This window comes from Enoplosus armatus, chromosome 3 (genome assembly GCF_043641665.1).
Source record: "Enoplosus armatus isolate fEnoArm2 chromosome 3, fEnoArm2.hap1, whole genome shotgun sequence".
Lineage (NCBI taxonomy): Eukaryota > Metazoa > Chordata > Actinopteri > Centrarchiformes > Enoplosidae > Enoplosus > Enoplosus armatus.
In genome coordinates, this window is record NC_092182.1 from 20,811,098 (window position 1) to 20,837,974 (window position 26,877).

At 40.9% G+C, this 26,877-nt stretch overlaps 3 protein-coding genes across 4 annotated transcripts; 1 reads left to right on the top strand and 2 right to left on the bottom strand.

Annotated features, from left to right (window-relative positions):
• The first annotated feature begins 742 nt into the window (after window positions 1–742).
• slc25a55a (solute carrier family 25 member 55a) lies at window positions 743–6,070 on the top strand. Of its 2 annotated transcripts, XM_070902499.1 has the most exons (10): window positions 743–835; window positions 1,542–1,647; window positions 2,167–2,292; window positions 2,706–2,761; window positions 4,023–4,113; window positions 4,205–4,323; window positions 4,442–4,637; window positions 4,746–4,900; window positions 5,004–5,079; window positions 5,166–6,070. In XM_070902499.1, the coding sequence occupies exons 2-10, from the start codon at window positions 1,628–1,630 to the stop codon at window positions 5,323–5,325; spliced, it is 999 nt and encodes a 332-aa protein (XP_070758600.1). In that variant the 5' UTR covers window positions 743–835; window positions 1,542–1,627; the 3' UTR covers window positions 5,326–6,070. The 2 variants fall into 2 exon arrangements, with proteins under 2 accessions (XP_070758600.1, XP_070758601.1); XM_070902500.1 differs by lacking the exons at window positions 743–835; window positions 1,542–1,647 and adding an exon at window positions 3,201–3,271 and having other exon boundaries at window positions 2,228–2,292.
• A 1,140-nt stretch (window positions 6,071–7,210) lies between these two features.
• tspan2a (tetraspanin 2a) lies at window positions 7,211–16,524 on the bottom strand. The gene is made up of 9 exons (XM_070902619.1): window positions 16,365–16,524; window positions 13,667–13,769; window positions 9,619–9,716; window positions 8,920–8,994; window positions 8,730–8,822; window positions 8,571–8,642; window positions 8,321–8,404; window positions 8,155–8,223; window positions 7,211–8,048 (listed from the first exon to the last, which is right to left on the bottom strand). The coding sequence occupies exons 1-8, from the start codon at window positions 16,431–16,433 to the stop codon at window positions 8,158–8,160; spliced, it is 660 nt and encodes a 219-aa protein (XP_070758720.1). The 5' UTR covers window positions 16,434–16,524; the 3' UTR covers window positions 7,211–8,048; window positions 8,155–8,157.
• Window positions 16,525–22,229: 5,705 nt separating this feature from the next.
• ngfb (nerve growth factor b (beta polypeptide)) lies at window positions 22,230–22,835 on the bottom strand. Its single transcript, XM_070903388.1, has one exon. The coding sequence runs from the start codon at window positions 22,833–22,835 to the stop codon at window positions 22,230–22,232; it is 606 nt and encodes a 201-aa protein (XP_070759489.1).
• Window positions 22,836–26,877: the final 4,042 nt, after the last annotated feature.

The following is a 26,877-nucleotide window of genomic DNA, read 5'->3' on the forward strand; positions in this document are numbered from 1 at the left end:
TTATCTAAGGTGAATTCACTGGGTATGATGTCTCTTTTCCAGCAAAACCTGCTTGTTGTACAAACATACATTATCTATGGCAGTCAGATAAATATAGTGGAGTAAAAATTACAATATTTCACTCTGAAATGTAATTGAGCAGAAGTACAAAGTAGCATAATGCAAGTACTTCAAAACTGAACTTTAGCACACTACAGTACAGTAGTGTATTTAGTAATGTAAATGTAAAAAAAAACCCAGATGAATAGAATATACTAGAATACAACAGAATAGAATGATGTCATCCCCCGGTGTAGCCAACCAGTTTATTAGAGTGATCGTAATGCCATTATGATCTTAGCCCACAGACTTAATGGGACCAAGATCATCTTCACCTTAACACCCCTTTCGGATACAACACCCCGACCCTTTCGCCGACCTTAGGCTGATCTCTGAAAAAAAGTCTAACCATAAGTATTTATATCCATATTCTTTAACTTTCAACCTTAACAAGTGAAAGCGTGGTTTCACAATGGTTTCTTTCACCGTACACCCCTTAACCATCTTAATTGTAATTGGTTGGACAGTTTGATTGATCGGCGTATCGTCCAATAAAGCAAGGGGAAGGACAGATTTAGCCAATCAACTCTGAGCATGCAAGCTAGCTAAACGGTGATTGGTTGCAATTCAACGATCGTCTGGCTCTAGGTGCATCCGCCCCCCGCTTAAATATCAATGGAAATTTCCAGTCCGTTTACTCATAGCTATATTAGCAGAAGAGACCGGGCGAAGCAAACGGAAGCAGACATTAACGGCTCTAAACAACCTTAAAGAGTAACTACAAGACAATCTTTTGGTAGGTAAACGGTTTTAATCTATGTTTAGATAATTTAGTATGCTTTTTTAAAGTCATTAAGCTGTTCGAGATAGCTAACTTGTTCGCATTTAGGCAGGGCATTGTTCTGAATGGGTTTTTTTAGCTAACGACGCCTGGCTAACCTAATGTTAAATTAACCAACCGTTAAGTTATGTATGAAACTGAGAGTAACGGCTCTTAACTGCCATGAGACAAAGCTGTGTAGATTGTTGTTTTTGCGCTTTATTTCTAGCTATTCAACTCTTAATTTTCTGCAATGGAAGATTGACTTGATATATCAATGCTGAACCTTTTGTTTGAAATGCGATAAAGGGACACATTTGCACTTAAATAAGGAACGGAAGCTCCTTCTCATTGAGTTGCATTATCGTATAAAACTCACTTTATAACGAAGTTAATCTAAGACCACGCCGCTGCAGTTTACTTGGAAATTCAGCTCTAACTCTCGATCAGTATCAGAAATGTATGAAAAGGCGGTAGCAGCCATGTATGGTGTTCCGGTATGTGACCAAGAACACGCCCACGGGTTGTTACTACTCATGTTGCAAGTAGCGGAACTGCTGCTGCATCACGGTCCCGTGATCCTGAGATACCTATATAAGCCTACGCCTCTGCCGTGGATGGGATAAGCTGCGTGTACGTACTCTGAGTACTTGTGTTAAGTCCTTCCGCTTTCTCTGTTTAGGAACCTATTCATTGATTTGACTGAAGAACACTTGGATCTACATCACTACATTTTACACTTCTATCTTCACTTATTTCAAAGTCATCATGTCTCAGCAGCAGATCAAGTAAGTCTCATACATTATCTGTTTTCACTGTAGTCCATTGACATAGTAAACTGGTAGTCCTTGGAGTTTTGTCTGTGGGTTGGACTCAACAAGACTTCTAAAGACATAACCTTGGGCTTTAGGAAATATTAGGGGACATCACTGTTCACTGGTCCTACATTTTCTAGACCAAATTAATTAATCAATGAAAGAATAACTGGCATCTTAATCGATTTAAAATTTGTTATTTACAGCCCTCATTGGCACCTTTTTAAACAATATACAGTTGGGCTGCCTGCAACTAACCATTATTTTCAGTAATAATCTTAAATACTGATTTATTTATTTTCAGCTAATCAAAGAATAATTTTATCTATAATATGTAATAATAATGAAAAATGTCCACGACTGTTTCCCATAGTCCAATGTGTCCAACCAACAGTCCACAACGTCAATTCTCTATTTTACAGTTGGACACAGTTTACAGTTGAATTTCCACATTTAAATGTTTGCTTTCTTTTTTTTGTCATCTCCTTTCAGCTTCCCAGCCAAACTTATTAATGGAGGTATCGCCGGCATTGTTGGGGTTACTTGTGTCTTCCCCATTGATTTGGCAAAGACCAGGTTGCAGAATCAGAGGCAGGGCCAGCAGGTCTACAAGAGCATGTAAGTATTTTTAGTTCCTGTTGTCTTACACGACGTACAAAACTCTGTTTGCCGAATCTCTTGGCATGAAAACCTACTACGCCTACGTATAATCCAGTACTATTCCTGCTAATCCCACATTGACACATGCAGGGCTTCAGGATGAATGTGTAGCGTTAGGGACATTCCTGACTTGATGGACCATGATGACTATTCATCTTTCTCATTCTTCTCGTGTGAGGTGGTCCAAAGGCCTTTTTTTGAAGGGTGGAAATTTACTGCTCCATATACCTTCTCAGCATCTATTCCCTGACCCTTTATTTCACTGACAGTGATAAATAACTGGCCTTGATTTTGAATTTCAATAACCAAGCTTATGTAAAACATTTAAATGTTTATTTTTTTAATGTTTTCCTTGCATTCTTGCTCTGTAGGATGGACTGCCTTGTCAAGACAGTTCGGTCAGAGGGATACTTTGGAATGTACAGAGGTAAGATTTATACACGTCTGAATATTAAGAACTAGTAGACTAGAACATGTAGGGAGGGAAAGATGTTTCTATGGTGAGGCTGAACATTGATTACATGATTACAACTGGGTGCATACTGCTGAGGGTTCAGATACAGTGTTTTGAGTGCATAGGTTGATTTACTTAGGAAAAAAATACGAGTTTGAACAAGTTGTATAAAAGAAGTAGCCAAAGCTGTTCTCATGCAAAGTGGTTTTGCAGCTTTAAGCTCTGGTGTTTTTTAATAACATCCATGCTCTAAGTTGGAAAATGCATGTCCTGTTTAATTATCAGTTCATTGATTTCTTGTAGAAAATCTTGTGGACATAGTTTAAATATGAGGAAATTGAGACCTTTTAGTCTGGGTCTCTGCTTGTGTGAGGAATGCTGTTTGTTTGCATCTGTGTTTTTCATATTACAGACGTGGGTCCCCCTGGCATATTGAAGGCTAGCCGATAAGGCGCAGCCACGCTGGAGGCAAATCATTACATGGTTCTTACAATATTGCTCTATTTGAAACTCTAGGCACAAGTTTTTTTGTTTTGCCATCTATTTGTTCTGTAATTTGACTCTTTGTTAATAATTACCTGGCTGTCTCTTCACTGTCCTGTCAACTTGTCGTAGGTCCTCATTTTCTAGACTATGACTTGTGTCCTTGCAGACTTTGGTCGATCTTGAAAATGAATCCTTGGTGAACTAACGTTTATATTAGCTGCACAACAGTCTAACAGATCAGTTTTTAAGTTTTCCCAAAGTCTGCGCACACAGTACATAGTCAAGGATTCGGTCCATCCTTTCACTAACATCTCTTCATTTCTTCTTGTCTGTTGTTGTTGTTGTCTTTAACCTTACTGACTTGTAGCCTTTCAATACACACACAGATTTCCTGTCTTAAAGTTTTCTCCACTCAAAGTGGGCCCTGTTATCATAGACCAACTCACTGTACTTTTTGTTTGCATCTTCCTCTGGATATTCATTACTCTCCTCATTTATTTTGTCTTGTGTTTGGCTTGTTTCTCATTTTCCTTCTGAAACTCGTGTTTTTAATGTAATTTCTCTTTACTTAATCCCTCTCCATCATCATGACTGAAGCTACTTTTAAATTGAGCGTCTGTCTTGTCTGTGTGTAGATAATCTATACAATGGACTGTTGTAATGATAGTGGCTGGGAATGTTTTTGTGAAAGTGCTAAATGAAAACGGGATTGTGACTTCAGTGTTAACTATGTCTTGTTTTTCCTCAGGTGCTGCTGTAAATTTGACCCTGGTCACCCCCGAGAAGGCAATCAAGCTGGCTGCTAATGACTTCTTCAGGCATCACCTCTCCAAGGATGGGTAAGCAAAATCATCTCATGACATCCTCATTTTAGGCTAATAAAGTGTCCCGTCAATTGTGTTACTTAATGTTTCTCCTCTCTGTTAACAGAAAGGGGATGACGGTGTTCAAAGAGATGCTGGCAGGTTGTGGTGCAGGCATGAGCCAGGTCATTGTCACCACCCCCATGGAAATGCTGAAGATACAGCTACAGGATGCAGGCAGACTCGGTGAGAAGAATACAGAGTTCCTATTGATTATTATGTAGGGACATTGAACTCAAATCACTGCTTCTTAGCCCCAGTGCCATCTTGTGTGTATTAACTTTTTGTTTTCTGTTGTCCAAAGCGGCACAGCAGCAAAAACCAGTCATGATGTCTCCCACTAAGCTCGTGGCCACCAACACCATGCTCAGCCGCTCCTACAACTCTGGCACGGTGGTCTCAGCACCACGAGCTGTATCTGCCACACAGATCGCGAAGGAACTCCTCCATACGCAGGGAATCCAGGGGCTCTACAAAGGGCTGGGGGCAACGCTGATGAGGTAAGAGTCTTATTTCCTCCTAAAGAGGAACCATGTGAACTTGTTAGACCAGTTACTTTTGTTTTTCTGGTTTTTCAGTCTGAATCAACATTTTTTAATTTCTTTCAGGGACGTCCCCTTTTCTATTGTCTACTTCCCATTGTTTGCCAACCTGAACCGCCTGGGCAAACCCAGCCCAGAGGAGTCCTCACCTTTCTACTGGGCTTTCCTCTCAGGCTGTGTGGCTGGATCCTCTGCAGCTGTGGCTGTTAACCCCTGTGATGGTGAGTTTTAAGAGCTATGTCAGCCATTATGTGTCTTGTTTATTAGTAGCTGCTCTGTAATGTTCCTGGCCTGTTATCTAATTTTTATTTTTTATTTTTCCAGTGGTGAAGACTAGACTGCAGTCAATGAACAAAGGGTCCAGTGAGGAGACTTACAATGGAGTTGTGGACTGTGTGAGGTAAGACAGTTGAGTCATTCATTGTTACATAACTACCTTTTTGTGTGTGTCTGTATAAATGAACCCATCCCTCTGGTTCTCCACAGTAAAATCATGAGGAAGGAGGGACCCTCGGCCTTCCTGAAGGGTGCTGGCTGTCGAGCTCTGGTCATCGCTCCTCTGTTCGGCATTGCACAGGTTATGTACTTTGTTGGCATTGGCGAATACATCCTGGACAACTCGCCTCTGAGCCTCCTGTCGCCATGAGAGCAGATCAACAGGCTGACTGGTTATGCACAGGACCTTCCGAGCGTAGATGGTGGAACAACTGGCAGCTACGAACCATCAGTTTACAGCAAAAAACAAAACAAAATCACAAGTCTTGTCTGACCGTGTCAATAAGGCTTCAGGGTGTACAGACCTGAGATTTCACCCTCTGTGTGGTCTGACGGCTGTGTTGCACTTAAACACTTTTGTGACTTATTCAGAAGGCTGTGGCCGATGTTTGCACTTGAAGCTGTTAGCCTTAGTGGGCTGCGGGACTCAGAGTTGCAGTGTTATTTATTCTTTGTCCCCAAGACAGTCCTGTGTTTCCCTCTGTGAGGGAGGGGGGCCACACCATCAAAGAGACAGACATATGTTTGTGTTTTCTCACTTTTCATATTATTTTGTTTGTGTATGCTGGTTTTATTTTGGATATTTGAAATGCAGCAGCTTGCAGTACTTTGTTTATGTGTTTCTTCTTCTTCCATTGCTGTCTCTCGTGTTACAATGCCTTCAAGTTGGATCAAAGATTTCAATTCGGGGATACATGGGGCCCAATTTACACAAACGATTGCAAAGGGATTTTTTTTTAAACATACATTTTCATCAGTAACTCTGTGTACATGTTTAATCTGACTGATCATGAACCTTCTTACGGACATGGGACCATATATTTGTTTGCCAAACCATAAACAGTGTCCTGTTGCATACTTGATATAAACCATACAGTTGTTTGGTAGTCTGTGAACTACAGTTGTATCTTAATATCTGCAAAAACTTGATATGCATTCATGCACAATATATATGTGTTTGTCCACATGACCTCAGTTTAGATATTTCAATATGCATACCTACAACTTATCTAAAAAGAATATTTTTGGTTTAGGCCTTAACAAACAAGGCTCTTATCCAAAAAAAAAGCATTATTACTGTGACTGAGCATGTGAAAGATTACTGTTACCATACTTTATGTTTGTGATGTTTTTTTGTACATACTGTTCACATATACATATATATATACATATATATATATATATGCATTAAAATTTGCAACACACTCACTCCTTGTTCGTGGCTTGATTGACTGAATGGCTCAACAAGGGCTGTGCAAATGTAGGGAAGCCATTATAACCAGTTTACATGAAATAGGCAAAATGATTAATGCATGGTATTTTTTTAAATAGCCACAGAGGGCAGTCATAATAACACCATTACATTATGAGCTTTATTACATTAATGTTCTACCAGAGCTGCAAACTTGCATGTTGTGGAGTAGAAGTATTAAAGAGCAGAAAATGAAAGTACAAGCACATTGTACCTAAGTACAGTACTTGGGTAAATGTACTTAGTAACTTTCCACCACTGGTAAGAAGTCTTCATGTGTAGTGAAAGGAAATGGCACAGAACTTCAATATTCAAAGTTCTTTGACATCAACATTATGCTTTAAACATTCGGCAAAAAGTTTAAAGAAATTACGGTTTAACAAATGCATATTGATGAAATGAATGTAATGTTTAAGCTTGATGGTCACTTGATGTTTGTGACTTTCCTCTGCCGATGCAGTTTCTCAGCGTGTCTGAGCAATAAGTAATCGGGTCAGTGGGCCTCCTGCAGAGACGACTTTGTCGAGTCAGTGTAATACTGTTCCAAGAACCCAGAGTCTCGTCCTGTCGCTATCTGTAATTAACCCTGGTTTAGCACTGTGCTGCTATTCTGAATGGCTGCCATTTCTTGTCTACGAGTCTGCACGGAGCTCTGACGTGTTCAGGAACCTCACTGACCACAAAATTTGCATGTTTCAGACACACATACTGACATCTTACATGAAGCAAACGTGTGATTCAGACACTTCACAGGTGGGAAACAGAAACCAGCCAAACATATCAATAAAAGCACCCAGTATGTTTTTATTGTTATGGTTAACAGTATGTCATAAACTATATTATTCTATAATTCACATCTTATTGGCACACCAACAAAATTTACATCCAAAATAATTCACACAAAATGCAAAACTAGCTCACTGTTACAGTTCACACATGCTCCAGAAGAGCTCGAGACGTAGAATTACTCATGACCTTTTAGATGAATTTGGAGATTCACAGAGTGGCAGTTTATCATCAGACCTTTCCTAACCCTTTGGGTTGATATCATGTCTACACTTCCTCTATTGTGCTTTAAAAGTAGAAATACTTGAGAGAGGCGGCACATATTCAAATCACGAGGGATAGGTAAATAGTTGAGCTGGAGGCTTGTCTGTGTGACTTCATAGGCACATCATGGATATTTACTCTGCAAAGGGTAGACTAGTCCTCAAAACATGTAAGCACACAAAGTATGATTGGCATAAGGCCTATAAATTACATAGAGAGCTAGAAAGGGCGCGGTAAATAATGTTAACAGCAGGTGCATAAAATAGGTGTCCATATTTACAGCAATACACAACATTCCTGCGTCAAAGAAGGCTTCATGTGCTGTGTTGTAGCCACAGAGCAGCGCCGTCTGTGTCGCCTCTGTGGAGCACCAGCGATGAAACAAAAATATGTTAAAACAGAGGAATGTCACAGGGTTGTGCCAAAAGCCGAGCAGGTGTTACGGAAAAGCAACAGAGAAATGAAATATCAGTGCTGGTGGAGTCGAGGAGAAGGTGTGAAGATAACGATCCAGCGTATCGTGTTGAATTTGGCCCGTGGACGACTGGGATGTGCTGTACTCTCTCTCTGGACTGTGAGAAATGACAGTGAAGTTGTAACTTTGGTGTACGCAGATGTGTTGATCATGAAGGGATCAGTGTGTTGGGCTGGCAGGTGGGGGTGAGGGGGTCAACTCACCATCTATATAACCTCCCTGCTGTTCCTGATGGCACAACACAGAACCATACTGAAGATCATTCCTATGATCTGAAATCAGACACATTTTGGGACGCGTTAAAAACACAGCAAATTGCCAGTGATTGGGGTTTGTGAAGTTTAAATTCAAGGTTTTGTGCATTCTCACCATTACTCCTGCGACACCAATCCCAATGTATCCAATAATATGCAGCTTTTCATTGAAGAAGTCTGTTATTGCAGTGAGACAATCCTAAAAACAGCCACGAAGCATTCATATTGTTAATTTCAGGTACTGAACACGATACTGCTGTGAATTATTCAACACAGCAAACCGCAGTAAATATTGTAATCTTAAAACAGAGCTATACTGCCGCCATGTGGGTGAAAAGTGTTACAGCAGGCATGAGGGGTTTCACCTGGGTGTCCTCCGCAGCCTCTGCACAAAGTGTGTTAGACGTGTCGGATGTGGAGCCTCCACAACAGTTCAGCTGTGAATGCAAAGAGAATAATATTGAGACGCTGCTGCTGTTAATCGTGACAACATGTGAAGGAGGCAACTGAACAGTTGTACTCACAGTTTTGTGGTAAATCAATGCGATCGCGGTGCCATTTGAATTGGAGACATCAGCGATGGAGCTACTGTAAAACTTTTGGACTTCCTCAACAATCTATTATTGATAAAAGATAATAAACATTTTTATTTGTAAATATAGAAGACATATTACATTCTGATTTTTTTTTTTTAAAAACAAAACAGTGTTGTACCTGTTCCTTGTTTATGAATCCAAACACACCAGCAGCAATCTCTGCTCCAAAGATTATCAGAAGGCAAGCAAAGAACTGCAGAACAAAAGAGGCTTGTTAATGCCTTCTACAGCAAGGGCTAACTTCCATACAAAAAGAGGTGGCTTCAGGAATTTGACCACGAAGGTAGCACTTCATTTTTATAGGTCAGTCATTTCCTAATAACGTCCTAATGCTGAGACTGAAAGCTGATTCTTGACCTTGGGAACAGCAGTCTCCTAATAATTTCTTAGGAGGTTTCCTGGGAAGAAGTCAGTGCTACTTTATTTAAAGGGGAAAATATGAACATCACAGACAGAAAAAAACTTTTAAAACAAAGTAAATGTTTGTCCATTATTTTTAGAAACTTTACTCTCCATATTCGATCAATTGTATGCTCGCCTTCACATTGCTTTCACCTGCTGTGTGCTGACTAAAAGACTCTCTTACACCAGCAATTAAGTGGAACGAGTTCATTGGAAGTATACCAATCAAACTCTATTGCCCCTATAATTGGTACCAAATTGCAAAGTAAATTATTTAGAAATTACAGATCTGTAAAAATAAAGCGTACCATCAAAGATTCAGAGGGATTGTGTCACATGCAGTAACTTCAAACATCAAAATACAACACTGCAGCGCATGAGCAATAATGCAGCGTGGGGCAGCACTTCAACCCACCGATGCGAGGAGACACTGAGACTCACGTACGGCCCCGAAACAACCAAAGAACCCAACGATCATCATCAACCCTCCTGCACCGAGAAGGATGTACACAGCTGCGGAGAGAGAAGGCGGACAGATTAGGACTTTACATCGTGTTACTCTGTAGAGGCAAATCAGGAAATGAACGACCCACCCATCGTGTAACGTTCATGATGTAGGAATTTATAACCTGAACAGACCAGAAGAATCTAATGGCTGTGTGTTGGTGCTCTGTCACATGACTGCAGTTCACTGCTTCATCTGAGGATGGCAGCATGATCCAACTGCTTTCACGTCTTTGCTGAAGCAGAATTTATAAAAAGGACTGTTGTTGTGAAAAGTGTAGGTGGAAACTCCTTGAGTGGCCTAAAACCTCTGAATCGCCTCCCACAATTCAGTCTGATTATCAGCCTCCTCCTTCAGTCCGGCCGCCTGTGAATTTGAAAAGCTTTGAGTCGAGATGAAAGAAGCCTGAGACACAAAGAGAATCTCTGACTCCAACTATCAGCGCCTTTTTTTGTTTGGCTCACTGCTTAAAATAGTGCTGCTTTGTCACTTTGCCTCCACTTGGTTTATCCGGAGTGATACATCAGTATGTTTAATCTGTCAGATTAGTCTTCTGCTCTAGCTGTCGTCATGTCCAAATTACGTACAAGAAGTTATAAATCTCCAGAATAAAAACTGGTTTTCAGGTGCATCAGTGCTTGTTGAGACACGCCAAAAATAAACACCTGCAGTGGCCATCTGTCTGTCCCTGTCAGCGTATTGGACAAAAGAAGAGACGCTGCTGCAAAAAGCTGGAGATGTTCCCCACCTACACGTGCCTCAGAGGTACAGTCAGACTCACGATCACATCTGAATTCAAGATGATGGAGTGTTAAGAGTTCAAGGCGTCCACGTTACTCTTTTGATGCATTAGTGTTATTTCTCATTACTCCGACTTGGTGCATTCATGGTCCTGCAGGGTAAAGCAGTAGAAAAAAAAAAAAGACGCCATCTGTCTGGTAGGAAGGCAAATGTAATTTTCAGGGTTTGCTTGCTGCAGAATTAAGACTACATCCCCCGCCATCGCCAGCTCCTGGATGTCGTCACCTCCCCGGTCTGCTCCCTTGCTCCCAGCCCTCACTACTGAGCCCGTCACACTGTAACCATATACACCGGACCGGTCCCCGAGGTCCATGCTAAGGGCCTAATCAGTGACACAGACAGCAGCCACAGCAGCAATTTAATTAATCCACATGGGGGGATCGCAAGCTGTTGTTTTCCTGCTGTTGAACAAAAATGGGAGGTAAAGACGAGGTGAATAGACTGCTGCGCTGACGGGGGCTGGAGGGGAGGAACACACTGCTTCAAAGCAGAGCGTCTGGGTTAGCAATGGAAAATGCAATGGGCCGAGACAGCCTCTACTGTATATATATTATCCATCACTTAACGACTTTAATATGCACCGTTTTACTGAAGCACTTCCTCTTAGTGAAACTGGAGATATCTTGCAGACAACTGGCAGCTACACGTCCTCCTTGTTAATGCTGGTAGCTTGTAGCAACACATATTAGTGTAAACATCTCGCCGTCTCTTAAGTTTCTCTCTCTCTTTCTCATGTGCATCTTTTATACGCACATAATGGCTGTTTACAGGCGGGCGCACAGAGCAACAGAGGTGACAAGATGGAAAGTGATTCACCCGCAGGGAATGCTGCCACTTTGCCTTGTTATGGTGTCACTCTGTTGAGTCTCTTTGCTGGAGGTGAATGTCGGCAGCCGCGCTCCTCCCTTCTGCTTCGGGGGGCTCAGAGTGATGTGTACTTTGTTTCTCTGTAGGACGATCGATCCTCTGCAGGCTCTCGCAGATATTTAGATAAATTGATAACTTCATCTTTTTGACTGTTGTTGCCAATAGCAACAAGGGCTGCTCCAGGGCAGATCAACAAGTGTGCAGGCAGTATTCCTAAATACTCCATTACAAGTAAAAGTTCTGCATTCAAACTTTTACTTAAAGTACATAAGTATTATGAGCAAAATGCACTAAAATGTAAGTACCCATCGCAGATTGTCCTCTTTCAGTGTTTTATTGTACATTATTGTAATATTATAACTGATGCTTTTTAATGTTGTAGCTGGTCAAGATCATAGACTGCATATAAATATATATAATCTTGTCTACAGTTCTGTATGTGCCCATTGTTGTTTATTGTTGCCGTTTCTCTTTGTGTGTATTTAATGTCTTTTGTACAGCACTTTGGTCAGTTTAAGCTGTATTTATATGTGCTCTATAATTAAACTTTACTTACTTCCTTACTATCATATCTTTTGTATGTAAAATCTTAATCTGCAAACGTAGTGGAGTGAAAAGTACAATATCTGCTGCTGAAATGTGTAGTGAAGTACACTAAAGTACAGTAAAGTACTTTAATAAATGTGCACTTTAAAAAATGTGTGCGACAAGATGGACAAGCTCTGTGATATTTGCCTGTCAAATGAAACCAAACTGAACTAAATTTATCTCAACTGCAGTAGTTTGCATAAACAGACAACTGTGAGAACACGTTTCAGCTCGATAACATCCTGAATAATATCTTGTACACTGTGTATGACAGCATTAATCTCCAGTTTATATTGTGTGTTTTGTGTTTCCTGTAATGATTTTTAGGCTGTATTCTTGGCAAAGTGTCTCTATTAGGTTTTTATCATATTAAATAAAAGTAGAAATGATCCCTCCGTGCCTTTTCCCCTCACATTTGCGCGAGCTGCTGTATGAAACCCTGTTTCTCTTACAGTATCATGACTGCGAGTCTTCAGGATAGACTCCTGTCGCCTGCCCCACCCAGCCCGCTCCTCGTGTCCTGAGGGAGGCAGCCAGTTCCATGAAAGCACAGCGGAGAGCTGATGAAGTGAAGTCACCATTTTAGGTCATGGTCTGAACGGGAGTAACAAGAATAGGCTTCATTCTAATCATCTGCTCCTACGCAGAGCGAGAGAGAGGGCGAGAGAGAGGGAGAGAGGGCCTATTGTAGGAGGACTGCAACGCTACTACACACTGAAGGGTGTTTGTCTCGTCTACTGTACGTTTTAATCACCTACTGTGTGTTTTATTCAATAGCAATATCAATCAAAAGCCACCTGAGGTCAAAGTGCTACGAACTTATAAGATGTTTCAGCAAAGAGGCTGAGCTGTTCGTTAATCAGTTGGAGGCTCTGCTCCATCTGTCACTGTTTCAGCTCCCTTGATTGATCCATTTGTTTTATTCCAGTTAAAGGAAAATCGTTAATGTCTGTAAACAATTCCCTCCATAAACCCATAAACCAGAGCACTGCCACTCATGGTGCACCGATCATTTGACGTGTCCTCTGTCACTTCCCCTCGCAGCTCACAGCGCCATCTGTCACATGAGTGTCGGGGTGGCACATCCGAGGATTCAGTAAGTGATGATTGAAACCACGAGGAAAAGAAAGTGAGTTTCTACCGGGCGTTGTGCGGAGGAAGTGATGAAACATCACAATGCATTGAGGGTAAAATGTGCCCCATTAAGCGTTCATTACTGCTCAGTAACACCTGCGGCCCCCGAGAGGGGAATCCCCCGGGAAGTTAACGAGGTTTGTTAAATTATCTTCGCAATGCACCATAAAACCTGATGTCATCAGGCTTTTTGTAAACCTAAATTAGATTTATTTTATAGCCAAAAAACGTGTGCTAATCTCCAGAAAAATGGAGTCTTTGAGCATCTTTCACAGTCTCACATCAAGCGGTCAAACTTGTTCTCTACTTTCTGGTTCTTAAATAGAGAATACATTTCAGATGCTCTGTGAGTTATAAAGTCCACATGTGACGATTCCTTCCTCATGTCATTGCTTCAAAATAGCTCAGTCTGCATTTGCATTGCTGCATGACTGAGTTATTAAAACAGCTTCACTGAACCAAGACAATCCAACAGTTCATCACAATAAAATAAACACATTTTGGTATCTTGCTGCATATTTTATGATCTGTAGATGTGAGGTGAGGTGTGATTGGAGGCTGCACGTACCTATGAAGAAGGTGTCAGGGGCGCCGTCACCTGTCAGCAGCTCCACTGTTTCTGGGTCAAACCTGAGCCAAAGTCCCACAGCCAGCACCAACAGGCCTGACAGCTGAGGAATGATAACTTATATAATCAATATTCATGTCATGATTGCACACCTTTTTTTTCATAATAATAATAATAATAATAATAATATGCACACTGTCTGAACTGTCCTGTTTTTTAGGATTGAAGTGATAAACTCTCAGTGTTGTTTGTCCAGAAATCACTTCACAGTTAAACACTGAGGCCCATCGTGTGTGTTTTTTCTGTGGGTCTTCTCTTGATTAAGATTCTGCAGGTGGCGCTCTTGTCTTTGTCTCGTCAGCAAAGTGGCTCTTGATGCTCACAGCCCGTTTTCTTTCTTCTGTTTATTCAAAACAAACTGCTGCCAGAGAAGTTAACGCATCGCCAGGTTTTTAAAAAAGAAATCCAACAGTCTCAGACAAAAGAACTTTGTTCTCTGTTTAAGTCAAGATTTCACGCAATAATCTTGTTTTTAGTGGTCATATGTTGAAGTAAAGCTAACGCTGAAAAACAGAATATCAGGTGTGATGTGCCTGATGGGTTCGTCACAACATTAAGAGGACATCATTGTTCTCTGAGCGAGCTTGACCGGAAATAAACCAATCGATTGAAACCAGGTGTCACTCTGAGAAAGTTAATCCTTCTGACCTTCTACATGCACCTAACTGGCATTATTCGGTTTAAACTGCTAATGTTATATTTAATTAAAAGACAGATGAAAGGTTTTAATACTCAATACACTCACATTAGTGTATATTGCTCAAAGATAATTAGTCTTGTTATTGTTATTTATAACAAAACAGTCATTTTACACAACAAATTCAAATGTGAACAGGCTGAAAACTAAATTACGGCCCATATTTCTGTTAATCTTTATATCTGATAATGGACAAATCAGCAATGAGCTCAGAGGATCTGCTGCTGCCAGGGAACTAATACAAGAGTAAAAATGGTTGGAAAAGGAAGTGCCGAACACTTTGTAACGACAGCTCATGTTGCCATATGGACCATTAAAAATATCATATCTAAAAGGCAGCATCGCTGCATCAATGGTCCGTCTCCCATGGTGCATTTCAGCCACAGGCTGTGCCAGCCTCACAGTGCCTTGGTGATGTAACTCAAACTGGCATCGGCTGCTTGTTTGGCTCCGCACCCCAAAATGACAGCGTACTGTACGCCTCTTTTGGCTCCGACCACAACAGCTCTGCTTTCAGTCCCCAAACTTAAACAAAGAGGCCGCTGTCTGTTCGGGCGACACAAGTGATCGTCTTACAGAGCTCAGATCAGTCAGCCAATGCAGCCGTTTAAATCCATATATACTGAATCATTTAGCACTAAAACATGAGCACTCAACGACGACAACTGCAAGAGTCTGTAATAACATCTAGATCTGAAACGGTTCGTCGATTAATCGATAAAGTGAATCTGCCACCGTGGTAATCTGAATTGTTTAAGTCATTTTTCAAACAGGACCTGGTTCCAGCTTGTCGTTTTGGTCGTCTTTGGGTTTTGGACTCTTTTTTCAGACAGAATTAACGATTTGAAGACGTCACGTTTGACATTTTATTGATCAAACGTTTATCAAGAAAATAACTGGCACATTAATCAATTGTTAGTTGCAGCCCTTTCTTTTACTTGTCATATATAATTCACACGAGGGAGTAAATAAACAAAATATATGTATGCAGAGCATAAAAAGATGTTGTTCTTTAGTGGTTTGCAACCTCAGGAAGAACAAGTCTGCTGGGTCGTGAGATGATTAACTGAAAGAAATACATATATTTCTGCAACACAAACACACTTTTTCAGACTATTTTCTTGGATTATTGAACTTCTTTGGGCTGCAAATATCCATGAGGGATCACAAGTAGACACAAAGTAGCTTTGTTTCAGGGGGCTACAAGCCAGAAGTTTAGGGAACCACTAAGCCATGTATCCCCATCATCTATACAGACAACAGGAAGACCTCAGGGATGATAAATCACTGCACAGAAAATCGAAAGTGAGTCCACAGGTAAGGCTGTCTGAGCTGATCTAATGTAGCATCACAGCCCAAAACAGATGAACCCTGTCTGTAGAAACACTCTCAGACCTGCAGCAGGAAAGCCACAGCACGATGTCACATCATGAGAGCAGGGTGTGTTGGAACAGTAGCAACACACTGAGCTGCAGGCCGACCGCAGGACATTACACACTACATAAATCACACGAGTGTGGACATTGTTAGTGGCTTACAGGCTCTCATTTGATTTACTCATTCATTATTAAACACGTTTCATAGAGAGAGGATACTTTGAGAGCTGTAATGAGGCATTAGTGCTTCATCGTGGATTTAGATGAATGTGGGAGGACTGGTAACATAGTGCGGGACTGGTTCAACAGAAGAGAGTCCGAGTAGTTTGCACCGAGCAGGTGGACAATCTGCACGCTGAGCTCCTCAGTCCTCCGGTGCAGAACGAAACCAGGTTCATTAAAAAGCACATCTAACAGTCTCGACAGACAAACACTTTTCCACATGCAAACAAAGCTGGACGACCATTCAAAATAAACAGCTCCAACATGTATCGGCTCCATCTTTAACAGCAAATAAAGATGACCACGCTGTTTCCGTGCACACCGTCAGTGGGAGCGGACTTACCCAAAAGATGAAGTTGAAAAAGAACAGCAGGTATTTCACACATTTCATCCCGCCCTGCACTTTGCTCATGATGTCACCGGATCTGTCCGACTCTGCGATCTGAAGCGCGAGGTCCTCTGAACCGCTATTATTTCGCAAATCGTCGCTTCTTGCAGTTGGACATCAACCATGCACTGATGATGATGAAGATGATGATGACCTGCACACAGCTACATCCAAACATGCGCACAAGATGCAGGCTGGCCGGTGCACGCCGCCTCGCGCCGCCCATCCGCGAGTATACAGTGTGTGTGTGTGTGTGTGTGTGTGTGTGTGTGTGTGTGCTGAGGTACCCGAGGTGGGCTCCAGGGACGATCTGGGACCCCTGGGAGGGAGACTGCAGGAGGTGCCCCAACAATGTAAGGAATAGGTTAATCTCGGTACGTGATGTCACTGCTTGGGGGGTTCGCACGGTGATAATGAGGGCAAATGTTTGGCAAATGTCATATGTCAAACATTAAATCGCCCAAACAGGAGCTCCGTTTAATCACATTTCATCCAACAAACCTCATTTGTGAAGGGAATGTATCTGTAGATATGGAAATGACCAAATTATATAACAATCTGTGTGGGTGGGAGATGTGAAACTGCTGCCATCTGTTTGCAGTCCTTATTTTTTGAGCTACTTTTGAATAAATATAATGAATTTAAACTGTTCAGTGTACTGAGGACACCCAGAGCCCCGACAGGGACCCCTACAGGGTCTTTGTGAACCACTGTAGGACTGAGCAAGATATTTTCAACTGTACAGCAGCCAGAGAGAGGCCAGTGTCACTTTCACTTCTTACACCTCCACGACCTTTACTTTAGAAGCTGGACAAGAGTTTTTCAACTCAGTGATCATGTATTGCTCTCAGAGACGCCTTTAAACCTGCATATCATCCTGCACCACACCGCTGATGCCAGTGTTTATTGTGGAAATATAAATGTGTGTACAGTGTGCACATTAAAACACAGTGACCTGAGATAACTGACTGACTGGCACAGTCAAAAGAGGCTGTGCCAGGGCCAATGTCTGGCCCCCCCCCCCCCCCCCCCCCCCCCAACTCCAGAAGACTTTGACTAGTATTGAATTCTTCTTTTTGTCTGTATTTAGTTTCAAAGCCTTCTTTACTCTGTCAGGAAGAAATCTTGTGGAGGGAAAAATGCTGAATCCTACGGAGCTCCAAAGTCCTGAAAGATTATCATTTTTTTAGGCACAGGCCTCAAGGGACGGCAAATTTTCATTTGTAGGTTAGTCCAGATGATCTCAAATATCTCCTTTAACTATTGGATGGATTGCTATGAAATTTGGTTCAGACATTCATGATCCCCAGAGGATGAATCCTAAGGACTTTGGTGATCCTCTGAACTTTTTCTCTTTTTGCATTTGTGTTTTTGAATGAAATGTCTCAACAACTATTGGACTCATTGCCATGAAATTTGGTTCAGGCTTAACTTTTCATCCAGCTGCGTCTTCAGGTCAAAGTACCTGCAAAACGTTAACTAACTAACTAAAACAGTGAACGTGGTAACATTATACCTGCTAAACATCGTCACGTTAGCATTGCCAGTGTGAGCATGTTAGCACGCTGACGTTAGCATTTAGCTCAAAGCAGCCTCATGGAGCTGCTTGCACGGCTGTAGACTCTCAGTCTTGTTATCTTGTAAGAACAAAGATAATAATTTGTGTTCACAAGATATTATTTATTATCTTGTTTTGGATCTGTTGGCCTAAAAGTGCAGTATATTTAAATTGATTAGAATATATATTAGAATTAGAATTACATATACTGAGTCTAAACAAGAAAGGTGTTTAATTGTAGAATGTAAAAAAAAAGGTTGCTAAAAACCAAAACCTCAGTGTCTTCATTGGGAGCTACAGTCCTGAGTGGCAGCGTATTCTTTAGCGTTACATGTCACAGTGAAAATCTACCTACTTGCTTTTGTATATGTATTAGTATACAAGTTGTATTTGGTATGAAGACATCATTATTTGTTCATTTCCTTAATATGTATTTGTATAATTGGACCATGTATGCATGCATGGTATTGTAGTGTTTCTTTACACACTGAATACAAGTCAGTCCCTGTGAATGAATTCGGCATTCGGAGCGTGACCAAAGCTCCTCTGTATCCTCTCTGCCGGCCTGGAGGGGGTCAGCTCGGGTTCACCCGCTCTCTGACAGTCGAGCTTCTCATGTTTGTGCTGCCTTTGTTTGCTGCACTGATGTGGGAGGGAAACAGCGACCCCCCTGTTAGTCAGCCAGAGTATCAGTGAGGATCAGTCCGGGACTGGATCATGAGACACATCACATCATGGCCCACCTCCTCTAAGTATTCATAGATAGATAAATAGATAGATAGATAGTTTAAGTATCAATGAGCATTGCACCCTGTTGAATTACAAATGATTAATAGTTTCCCTGAATAGAATCACTGAACTGCATCAATGTTAACCTAATATCACTTTGGTCATCCAATCCTGTCATGAATTCAGAGCTGTAATTATCACAGTGGAGGTACACCCAAACTGAAACCATATCCTCGGGGTTTAATGGAGTCAAAATCCCATTATCCTTCCACAGCCGCCCTCTCTTCACCCTCCTCACCCTCCTCTCTGCTGTGCTTGATATGTAAATGTGGTGCAATAACGTAACCTGATCTCCATTATGGGCGCAACATGTGAGTCATCCTTATGATCAGAGGTGAAGAGGTAGACAATCTGGTGATACCAAAATTATTATCGAATTGTATACTTTTATGGACATTATAATGGACAGGCCATTACAATCAGTTAATTGGCCAAGTGTCTTTTAAATATCAAGGGGGAAAAAACGGGTTTGCAATCTGTTATGAAATGCAGGCCCTGTAAGTCATTTATGAATTACTCTTCAGTGTCTTGTCAGTGTGTATCAACATCTGAAAACTAGGAGAGCAGCAGAGTGGAAACCTTAGAAATGACCAGTAGACACATCAATGTCTCCATCTAGTGGACAGACAGAGAAGTGCAAATACATTCTGTTAACTTGTACAGTTTATATGAAGGAAGTTGCTTTGTTGTATACTTCCTGGATTTATGGGTATTATTGTCACTCTTCACAAACCTCATGCCTTTACAGTAAATGTATTATTATTATTATTATTATTATTATTACATTAAATTATGATTAATTTGCTTGTTAGTGAATGTATAACAACATAAGGAATTATTCATTTTTAAGTTTTTAATTTAACTCCTTCTAATGCTTAGCTGACGGTATTAAATATATTTTGTTAACATCTGATCTAGTTAACACATTAAGTTTAATTTGAAGACATGTTCCAACCTCTGACCTCTAGAGGGCAGTGTTGCATTTTTATTTTGAGGCAGTGGCAGTTTGAGGTAAACAAACCAGTAGTAAACTAAATAATTTGGATTTGAAAATCCGATTTACAGTTGACAGGTAGACAACTCAAATGGGAATACTTCTCTTAAAAATCTAGTCTTCCAGAAACATAATCTCAGCTGCCTCTTTGTTTCTGTTTCCACTTTATCTCAGAGCTCTCTGAGCTCTCATCAGACATCTCAAAATGTCAGTTGTGATACGAAATTGGGCCATGAGCCTAAACACTCCTGATACTGATGTTGTCCCTCGAGAACAATTTGCTGTGCGCTCACGACACTGAAATGTCACTGCCAAAACAAAGAAGATAATATCAAGCCATGATATTATCAGCTAGAGTTAGTCTGATGAATCATAGGCAATCTTATTTATTTTTATGTCTTTTTTTTTAATATCTATTGTAGAATAGAGAGCAGGAGAAAAACACAAAGCAAAGCCAAAACACCAAATTATTGGCATAAAAGTAAGCCATATGAGGTTTCTCCTCATATTTCAATCTAGGCCAAAAAAACAATTAGTTTTCCTGTCAAAGGATTCGTCAGTCAGGAACAACAGGCTTTCCATCCATACAATAAACTCCATAAAACATACAGTGCATGTATGTAAGTGTTTAATAAATAACAATATCAACAACAACATTTTAACAAAGGTTTTGCTTATATCAGACCTGGGTCAAAGTGTATTTCCAAAATGTGTGGGTTGCATCAGTCTATTTAGAGTAGGTGGGGTGTGCTATAGGACAATATAATGAGTGGCAGAAGAAAATACTATAATGCTCTGTCACAGTCATAGCAGCGGTTTAAGGTTTAAGACTGGTTTAAGACCCCCCAGAAACTGCAGTTTAAAGGCACCTGTGGTTTAGTCTTAATCCATTTCCTGAGTCCTGTTGTAGTCACCAAAAAATGCCACCAGAGATCATCATATCTGAGGTTTAAATTAAACCTGCTGCAGCGGCTGAGAGGAGGAATTAGACTTTAAATGATAAAATGCACACTGTATATGGCTCCAGTGCTATTTTTAATTTCCTTCCTAAGGAGTTAATCATTATGGTAAACCAGCTGAAGACAGCTGAAACTAATTTTCACTCAAGTCTGGATCGCCTGCAGCTGTGTGGGGCGGATCTTTTCGTCATACTTTTGGATGAGTTTCAGTTTGTTGTGGTTAAAAGTGACATGTTGGAGCCCCCGAAAGGTCACGATGGGATTTTTTAAAATTCTTTTGCATTCCCTGTGAAACACAGACAAAGGATGAGCTGCTTATGATATAGTATTATGTATTGTGAAGTAGTATGTAAGGTACAATATGTCAGTGGTCAAGCAACATATATAATTCAGAATACAGCTGATTATTTGCACTTGATTTGAACATTTGATAGCTTGTAACCCCACTTTCTTTTTATTTTTTTTAATCTTTTTTATTCTTTAGGGAAACAAAAAGTATAAAACTGGCTTTGATTCTGTTGGAATCACTTTTCATGCATATTCAGCATCTGCACTTGTCAGTGTGGTTCAAATCCTCTTTATATGATTTTTCTAATTTACCGTGTGCACCAGCAGCTGCTCCAGTTTGATTTTGTTTTTGTTTTTGTTATAGCCAATTTTCTATTATTTAATCCATATTCATCTATCCCTATTTATCTATTATAAATATATTAAACTGTTGTTATTTGACATGGTAATTGCTACTGGATATTTTAACTATTTCACACAAATAAAATGAAAAAAAAAATGTAATTGTTTTGCAGAATAACACTAACACTGGGTAAAATGTAAAACTTTCGCTGTACGTAGGAGGAAGTCGCCTGGTAAATGTGTCTTATTCTTCACACTCAGCAAAGAATTGTAATTCCTGTAAGTTAAAGCTTTTTAGGGCTTTCTTAAGAGTACTCCAGCATAGCATTGCACTCCCATAATGTTGTCAGATTCAGGATGGAAATTATGTTAGCAGCGGCTAATGTAGCCTTGAGCTGCTAGCCTCAAGCAGAGATGAGTAGTGGGCTGCAGAGGTCTGGTAACCTAATTTCTTTCTTAACTCCACAACCCCAGAAAGGCTTTATCTAACTTTCACATATACAGTAGTACTCCCCAAGACCTTTGATGTGTAAAATCAGTGGAGTTAGCCTTTGAGTGGGATTCTTGCTCATGTTGACTCAGCAATCAGGTTTTAAACCCTCCCAAGCTGAACTTGTTAGAAACCTCAGCTCAGACAGTCAGATGCTAAGTGACACAGCAACAACCCCTTAATGTTAGGTACTCCTAAACAGGTCAAAACAGCTACAAACCACCGGCAGATACTGTTTGACCCAGGCCTGCTGTATATACTGTACATGCAGTCCTGATACTTTGACGTATACCAATAATTTACTTTGTGCAGAGGGTGAGAAGTCTTTGGTGATGAGTATGTGTGTGTTTTTACTGTATTTCACTGAGTGTGTGTGTGTGTGATGTGCGTGTTAAAGTCTTCACTGCCGCCATGACTTGCGGCTCAGCACACACACACAGGCCACGTTGATGCGTATGAGCCTCCACGCCACCAGGTTCTTAAACGAAGTCAACGCTCGTACAAAAGTGTGTGAGTTGGTGCAGTAGGAGTTCCAGTGTCTCGCATCGATTCCCAAACAGCCGGAGCTGCCTGAGGGGGGGCTGTGACACGTCGTCTCAAAGAAGTATTGCTTCTTGTTGACATTGTTGATATTCACGTCTGGCAGCACTGTCACCTCGTTGCCTGAGATGTCTGTGGCTTTGGTCTTGTTGCCCACCCAGACGCTGATGCTGTCACACACTGAGTAAACTCCACGGTGCTGAGGCTGCCCTGCTCGCCTGCGGGTCCTTCTGCCGGCACCCTGCGACCCCGCCGGCTCTGCATCGGGGGGCTGAGCGCTGAAGAGCACCCTGGGTGAGAGGTAGCGGCGCTTGGTGAAGAGTTTAGGGTCCACTGCGGGGATGGAGTTGGGGTCGTTGCCTGGATCCTGCTGCTGTGCTGTCGTGGCGGCGCACGTGTCTCCTCCGATGGCGGCCACAGCCCGGGCACTGAAGAGGAGGAACAGGACCAGCATGGACGACCTCATGGGCACACAACCTGAGGGTGTCAATAACCACAGAGAACACTCCTGTGACTGCGGATATACAGCACGCATTCACTTTATGTTTCTGCCATTTTTCCTACTTACCAAGACAGAATTATGGACACCTTTTTTATGTATCTGGTGCAGTCTCAAAGTACAGACATGTAGATGTACGAACATCTCGTCTTATATTTAGGCCAAGTGCAGAGAACAGATTCAATAAAGTTAAAATGGAGAGTATTTATACGCTGGATTAAAGCTCAGAATACTTCTGAGGAAGAAATTTCATTTCTTTTCAAGTTTTGGGAGCTTTAATCCAGTGTGTGGATACTCCCCATTTTTCCTTCACTGTTTCAAGGTGCAACATGTTGAACACTGACATTAACCTAATAGCGGCTCCTCTTTAAAGTGGAAAACACACCTTGCCTGACACTAATACTCGTTGGCTCGGCAGTATCAGTTGTTACAAGTCCAGCACACACAAAAGTCTGACCTGGTTTATAGTTTTACAGGAGATTTACAGGAATTTCTTGGTCAGCTTCCACTTCCTACACGGCTGTGTCCCAACACAGATCAGATGTTTATATTTAGGTTAGAGATGGTAAAAGAGAGGCTCAACAGAGGGCAACAAAGTCCCCTGACTTTACATTGAATTATGTGAACAGAATGTCTGTTTTCTAGTTTAATGGTTGATAGTTAAATCCAAACATCCAAAGTGAGGACAGTGAACTCTGCATTATGTCTGGCCGAGATATGGAGGATGAAAGACATCCGCTGCATTTGGACAGTGTTGTCTTATTGAACCACGTGTCACACGCACTAAATGTTATCCTCTCTCTTTTATTTAACATGAGGAGGACGTAAACTCTAATTTAAACTTAATTCTGGTTGTCATGCTATTGTTTTTAATCTGTGGTTTTATTTTATGGATATTCATTTCTTATGTTCTGTATTCAGCGATGGTTGCTAAGCGCTATCTTTTCCATGATTTGATGGTTTAGTAAATCGAACCTTGGAGCTTGAATATCCATCCGTTTTTGGAGAAGCTTGCTTCTTGATTCCAAAGATAAGATATCCAAAGAAATCCTCAAACTGCATTCACAGACATGAAAAAGGAATCCATGATTTGTCTCTGGGTAAGCAGGGAAAAAAACTGTATAATTCTCTAGAAACAGAGCTGAATTCCCTTTGTGGAAACAGTAAAGAATATCATATGCATGAACAGATCTTGTACATGTAAGTTATTCATGGAAATAGGTGTCACAGTACCCACAGGAATCTAAGAGACACTGTTGTGACATCCCATCAGGCTGATACCGTTCTCTTTCTGTCTCACTGTTACTCCACACACCACAACACAACATCTGTCTTTCCTGGCTTGCATACATCGTCAGGCTGTGTTGTTCTGTATTTAACACAGTACAACAGGAATCACAGGCGTGTTAACACCTGTGATGGCTCTTCTAGCAGGCTCTGTCAGGTAGGTTTATTACACGCTATGTTCGCCTCAGGTGTCGGGGTGAATGCTCGTGGATTAAAGAACAAAATCGTAGCCTGTGCAAAAGTACATAAAGTGAGATATGATTACATCAATAAAGGCTTGTGAGGTGCAACATTTGGACATGAAAAAAAAATCATTACTGCATCAATTTAAGGATAATTGCTATAAACAGACCAGACCACTGCAGAGGAGACTGGTCTCATTATTCTTTTTTTTTTACATTATGTGCTAATTTGAATTGCTTTAGGACATAGGAAGGCTGATTTATAGCATCAAGCAGGAAACATTCATTAACTGGAAAAAGAGCTAAAACTTGAGCACATGAAAAAAACACTTTAAATGAGCACAGCGCCTCCCCAGTGGCAACATCTCATTGGCAAAAGGAAGTAAAAGGCTTTTAAATGAGGTAATGCTTAAATTGCCACCTGAAGCATTTTACTAATACTCTACAGGACATGCATCATATACATATGAAAGGCAAATATGTCAACTATTATCATAGATGCCCACTGGAGATATTTCCTAGCAGAAACACACAGGTGTAATTAATAACATTATTGATGGGTGGATTCCAATCAAGTCTTTTAGATCCATTGCGCTGGTATTTTACTGCTGGCTCACTGGCACTTAAATGCCTTAATTAATGTTACTAATTACACTGGTGCGTTTCCTGTGTTAAATCAATATCTGCAGCAAAAAATTATAATATTAGTATATGTATATATTATGAATATATTAGATTGTTTTAATTCCTCATGTTAATTGCGACCCTGGAGATATTAGGGAATTAACTATTTTAATGATTTAATGATTTGAATTTTTACAGCATTCATTTCCTTATTTTAGACCTAAATCTGATCTGGTCTCATTCTAGCATGTCATCAAGCACAGTCTAATTATGTATTTTTGTGACCCAACACAAGGTTTGACTGATTTATCTCCAGTATATGCTGCTGCATTGATTGACAGGACATGTCATTTTTACTTTTTTCTTCCACTTCATTATTTTGGAGACTACCATCCGTCCGTCTGTATACCTTTTCAGTGTCTCCACGCAAACTGTAGCACCTCGCTGGCGTCTAGAGGACGTGATTAGAGCTCACTGTGTCCTGGGCTCCTGCCATCAGGCCTGGCTGAGGCCTCCATCCAGCACACCTCTGCCCTCCTCTGCCTCCGCTCTGTGTCCCTGTTGAGAGACAAGCAGAGAAAGCGTCTCACCCGGCTCATAAACCCACTGTAAACACATTCTTTGTGAGACTGATGCGGGAAGAGAAAGTTAATATGTTATTCCCGCTCACCAAATAAGGAAGCAGACCTGCATAATGTAGATTATTATTATCTAGAGTGGAAACATGTAGCTTAGTTTTCATATCAACGTTGTAAACTCTGTCAGCATTCCTTAATAATGCGTTTTGACAGGTTTGTTGGGTCTTAAACATTCCTGTATCTTAAAAGACAGATATATAGCAAGACATTTAAAGTTTAAAGATCATTTAGGAACAATTAGAAACCAAATCTTTTAGGAATTTGGTATTTTGTGTACTAAGCTACATACACACACCGGAGGAGTTAGAAAAGTGTCAACACCTCACAACATTTTCTTACATCAGGATATTGCTGTTCATTGTCTGTTTTTATCTCTCTGTGAAATGATTCTTTATTTCCTACATTCAGAGCACCATGATTCAATATTTGTGCAGTGAGGAAACACAGCCACCATTAGAGTTAATCCATCACAGTAAACCAGAAGCCTTCATTTTGTTTTGTCATTTTGTTTTATCGCTATGACATGGCGCTCAAGTGTGCTTGAATTAAGTGTCAGCAGACTACGTGTTATGTTACACTTTACTTAGTGTCAATCACCTGACACCCACAGAAACAAAGTCAGCTAAGAAATGATCCCTGAAAACATCTTTCCTCTCAAAACACGATCATAATCAGTTTCATTTTTTAAGATTTAGGATATCTTGCCAAGTCGTTACTTTCAGGCACACTTAGAAAACAGTCAGTAGGTTATGGCACGCTTGCAAAATGAAAGGAATGTAAGATATATATAAACAGGAGCAAATGGGCCGCAAATCTAAATGACACCAGTGTACTCCTGTGAAGAATCTGGCACAGGAAGTGTGCTCGCTTTACGGCACCTCAGTAACGGTGGTCTCCGGCTGTCACGGGATTTAAACCAGTGACCTTTCAATGGCAGGATGGGCTGTTTAGCAGACGAGCCATCCTGCTTTTGGGACTTGGTTTCTGTCTATGATCTCTAATCCCTCTCAGCCATGAAGTTTAACTGTAACTCATCATCTTTTCTGCAGAATGCAAAGCAATTAACTGCTGAACAAACACAGAGACTGAAGAATCACTAAAGTGCTGTCGGCGTAAAACCTGATACTAACAAGAAGCCTATTGCAGCTGTGTGTTTCAGGTTCATTTTTCTTCAACTACTGAAGTACGTTTAAGGAACATAACCGTCTCTAAAAAAGCCTCCATGCATGCAATACATGTATGTATAGGCAACTATTTGCATATATGAACTACTGTATA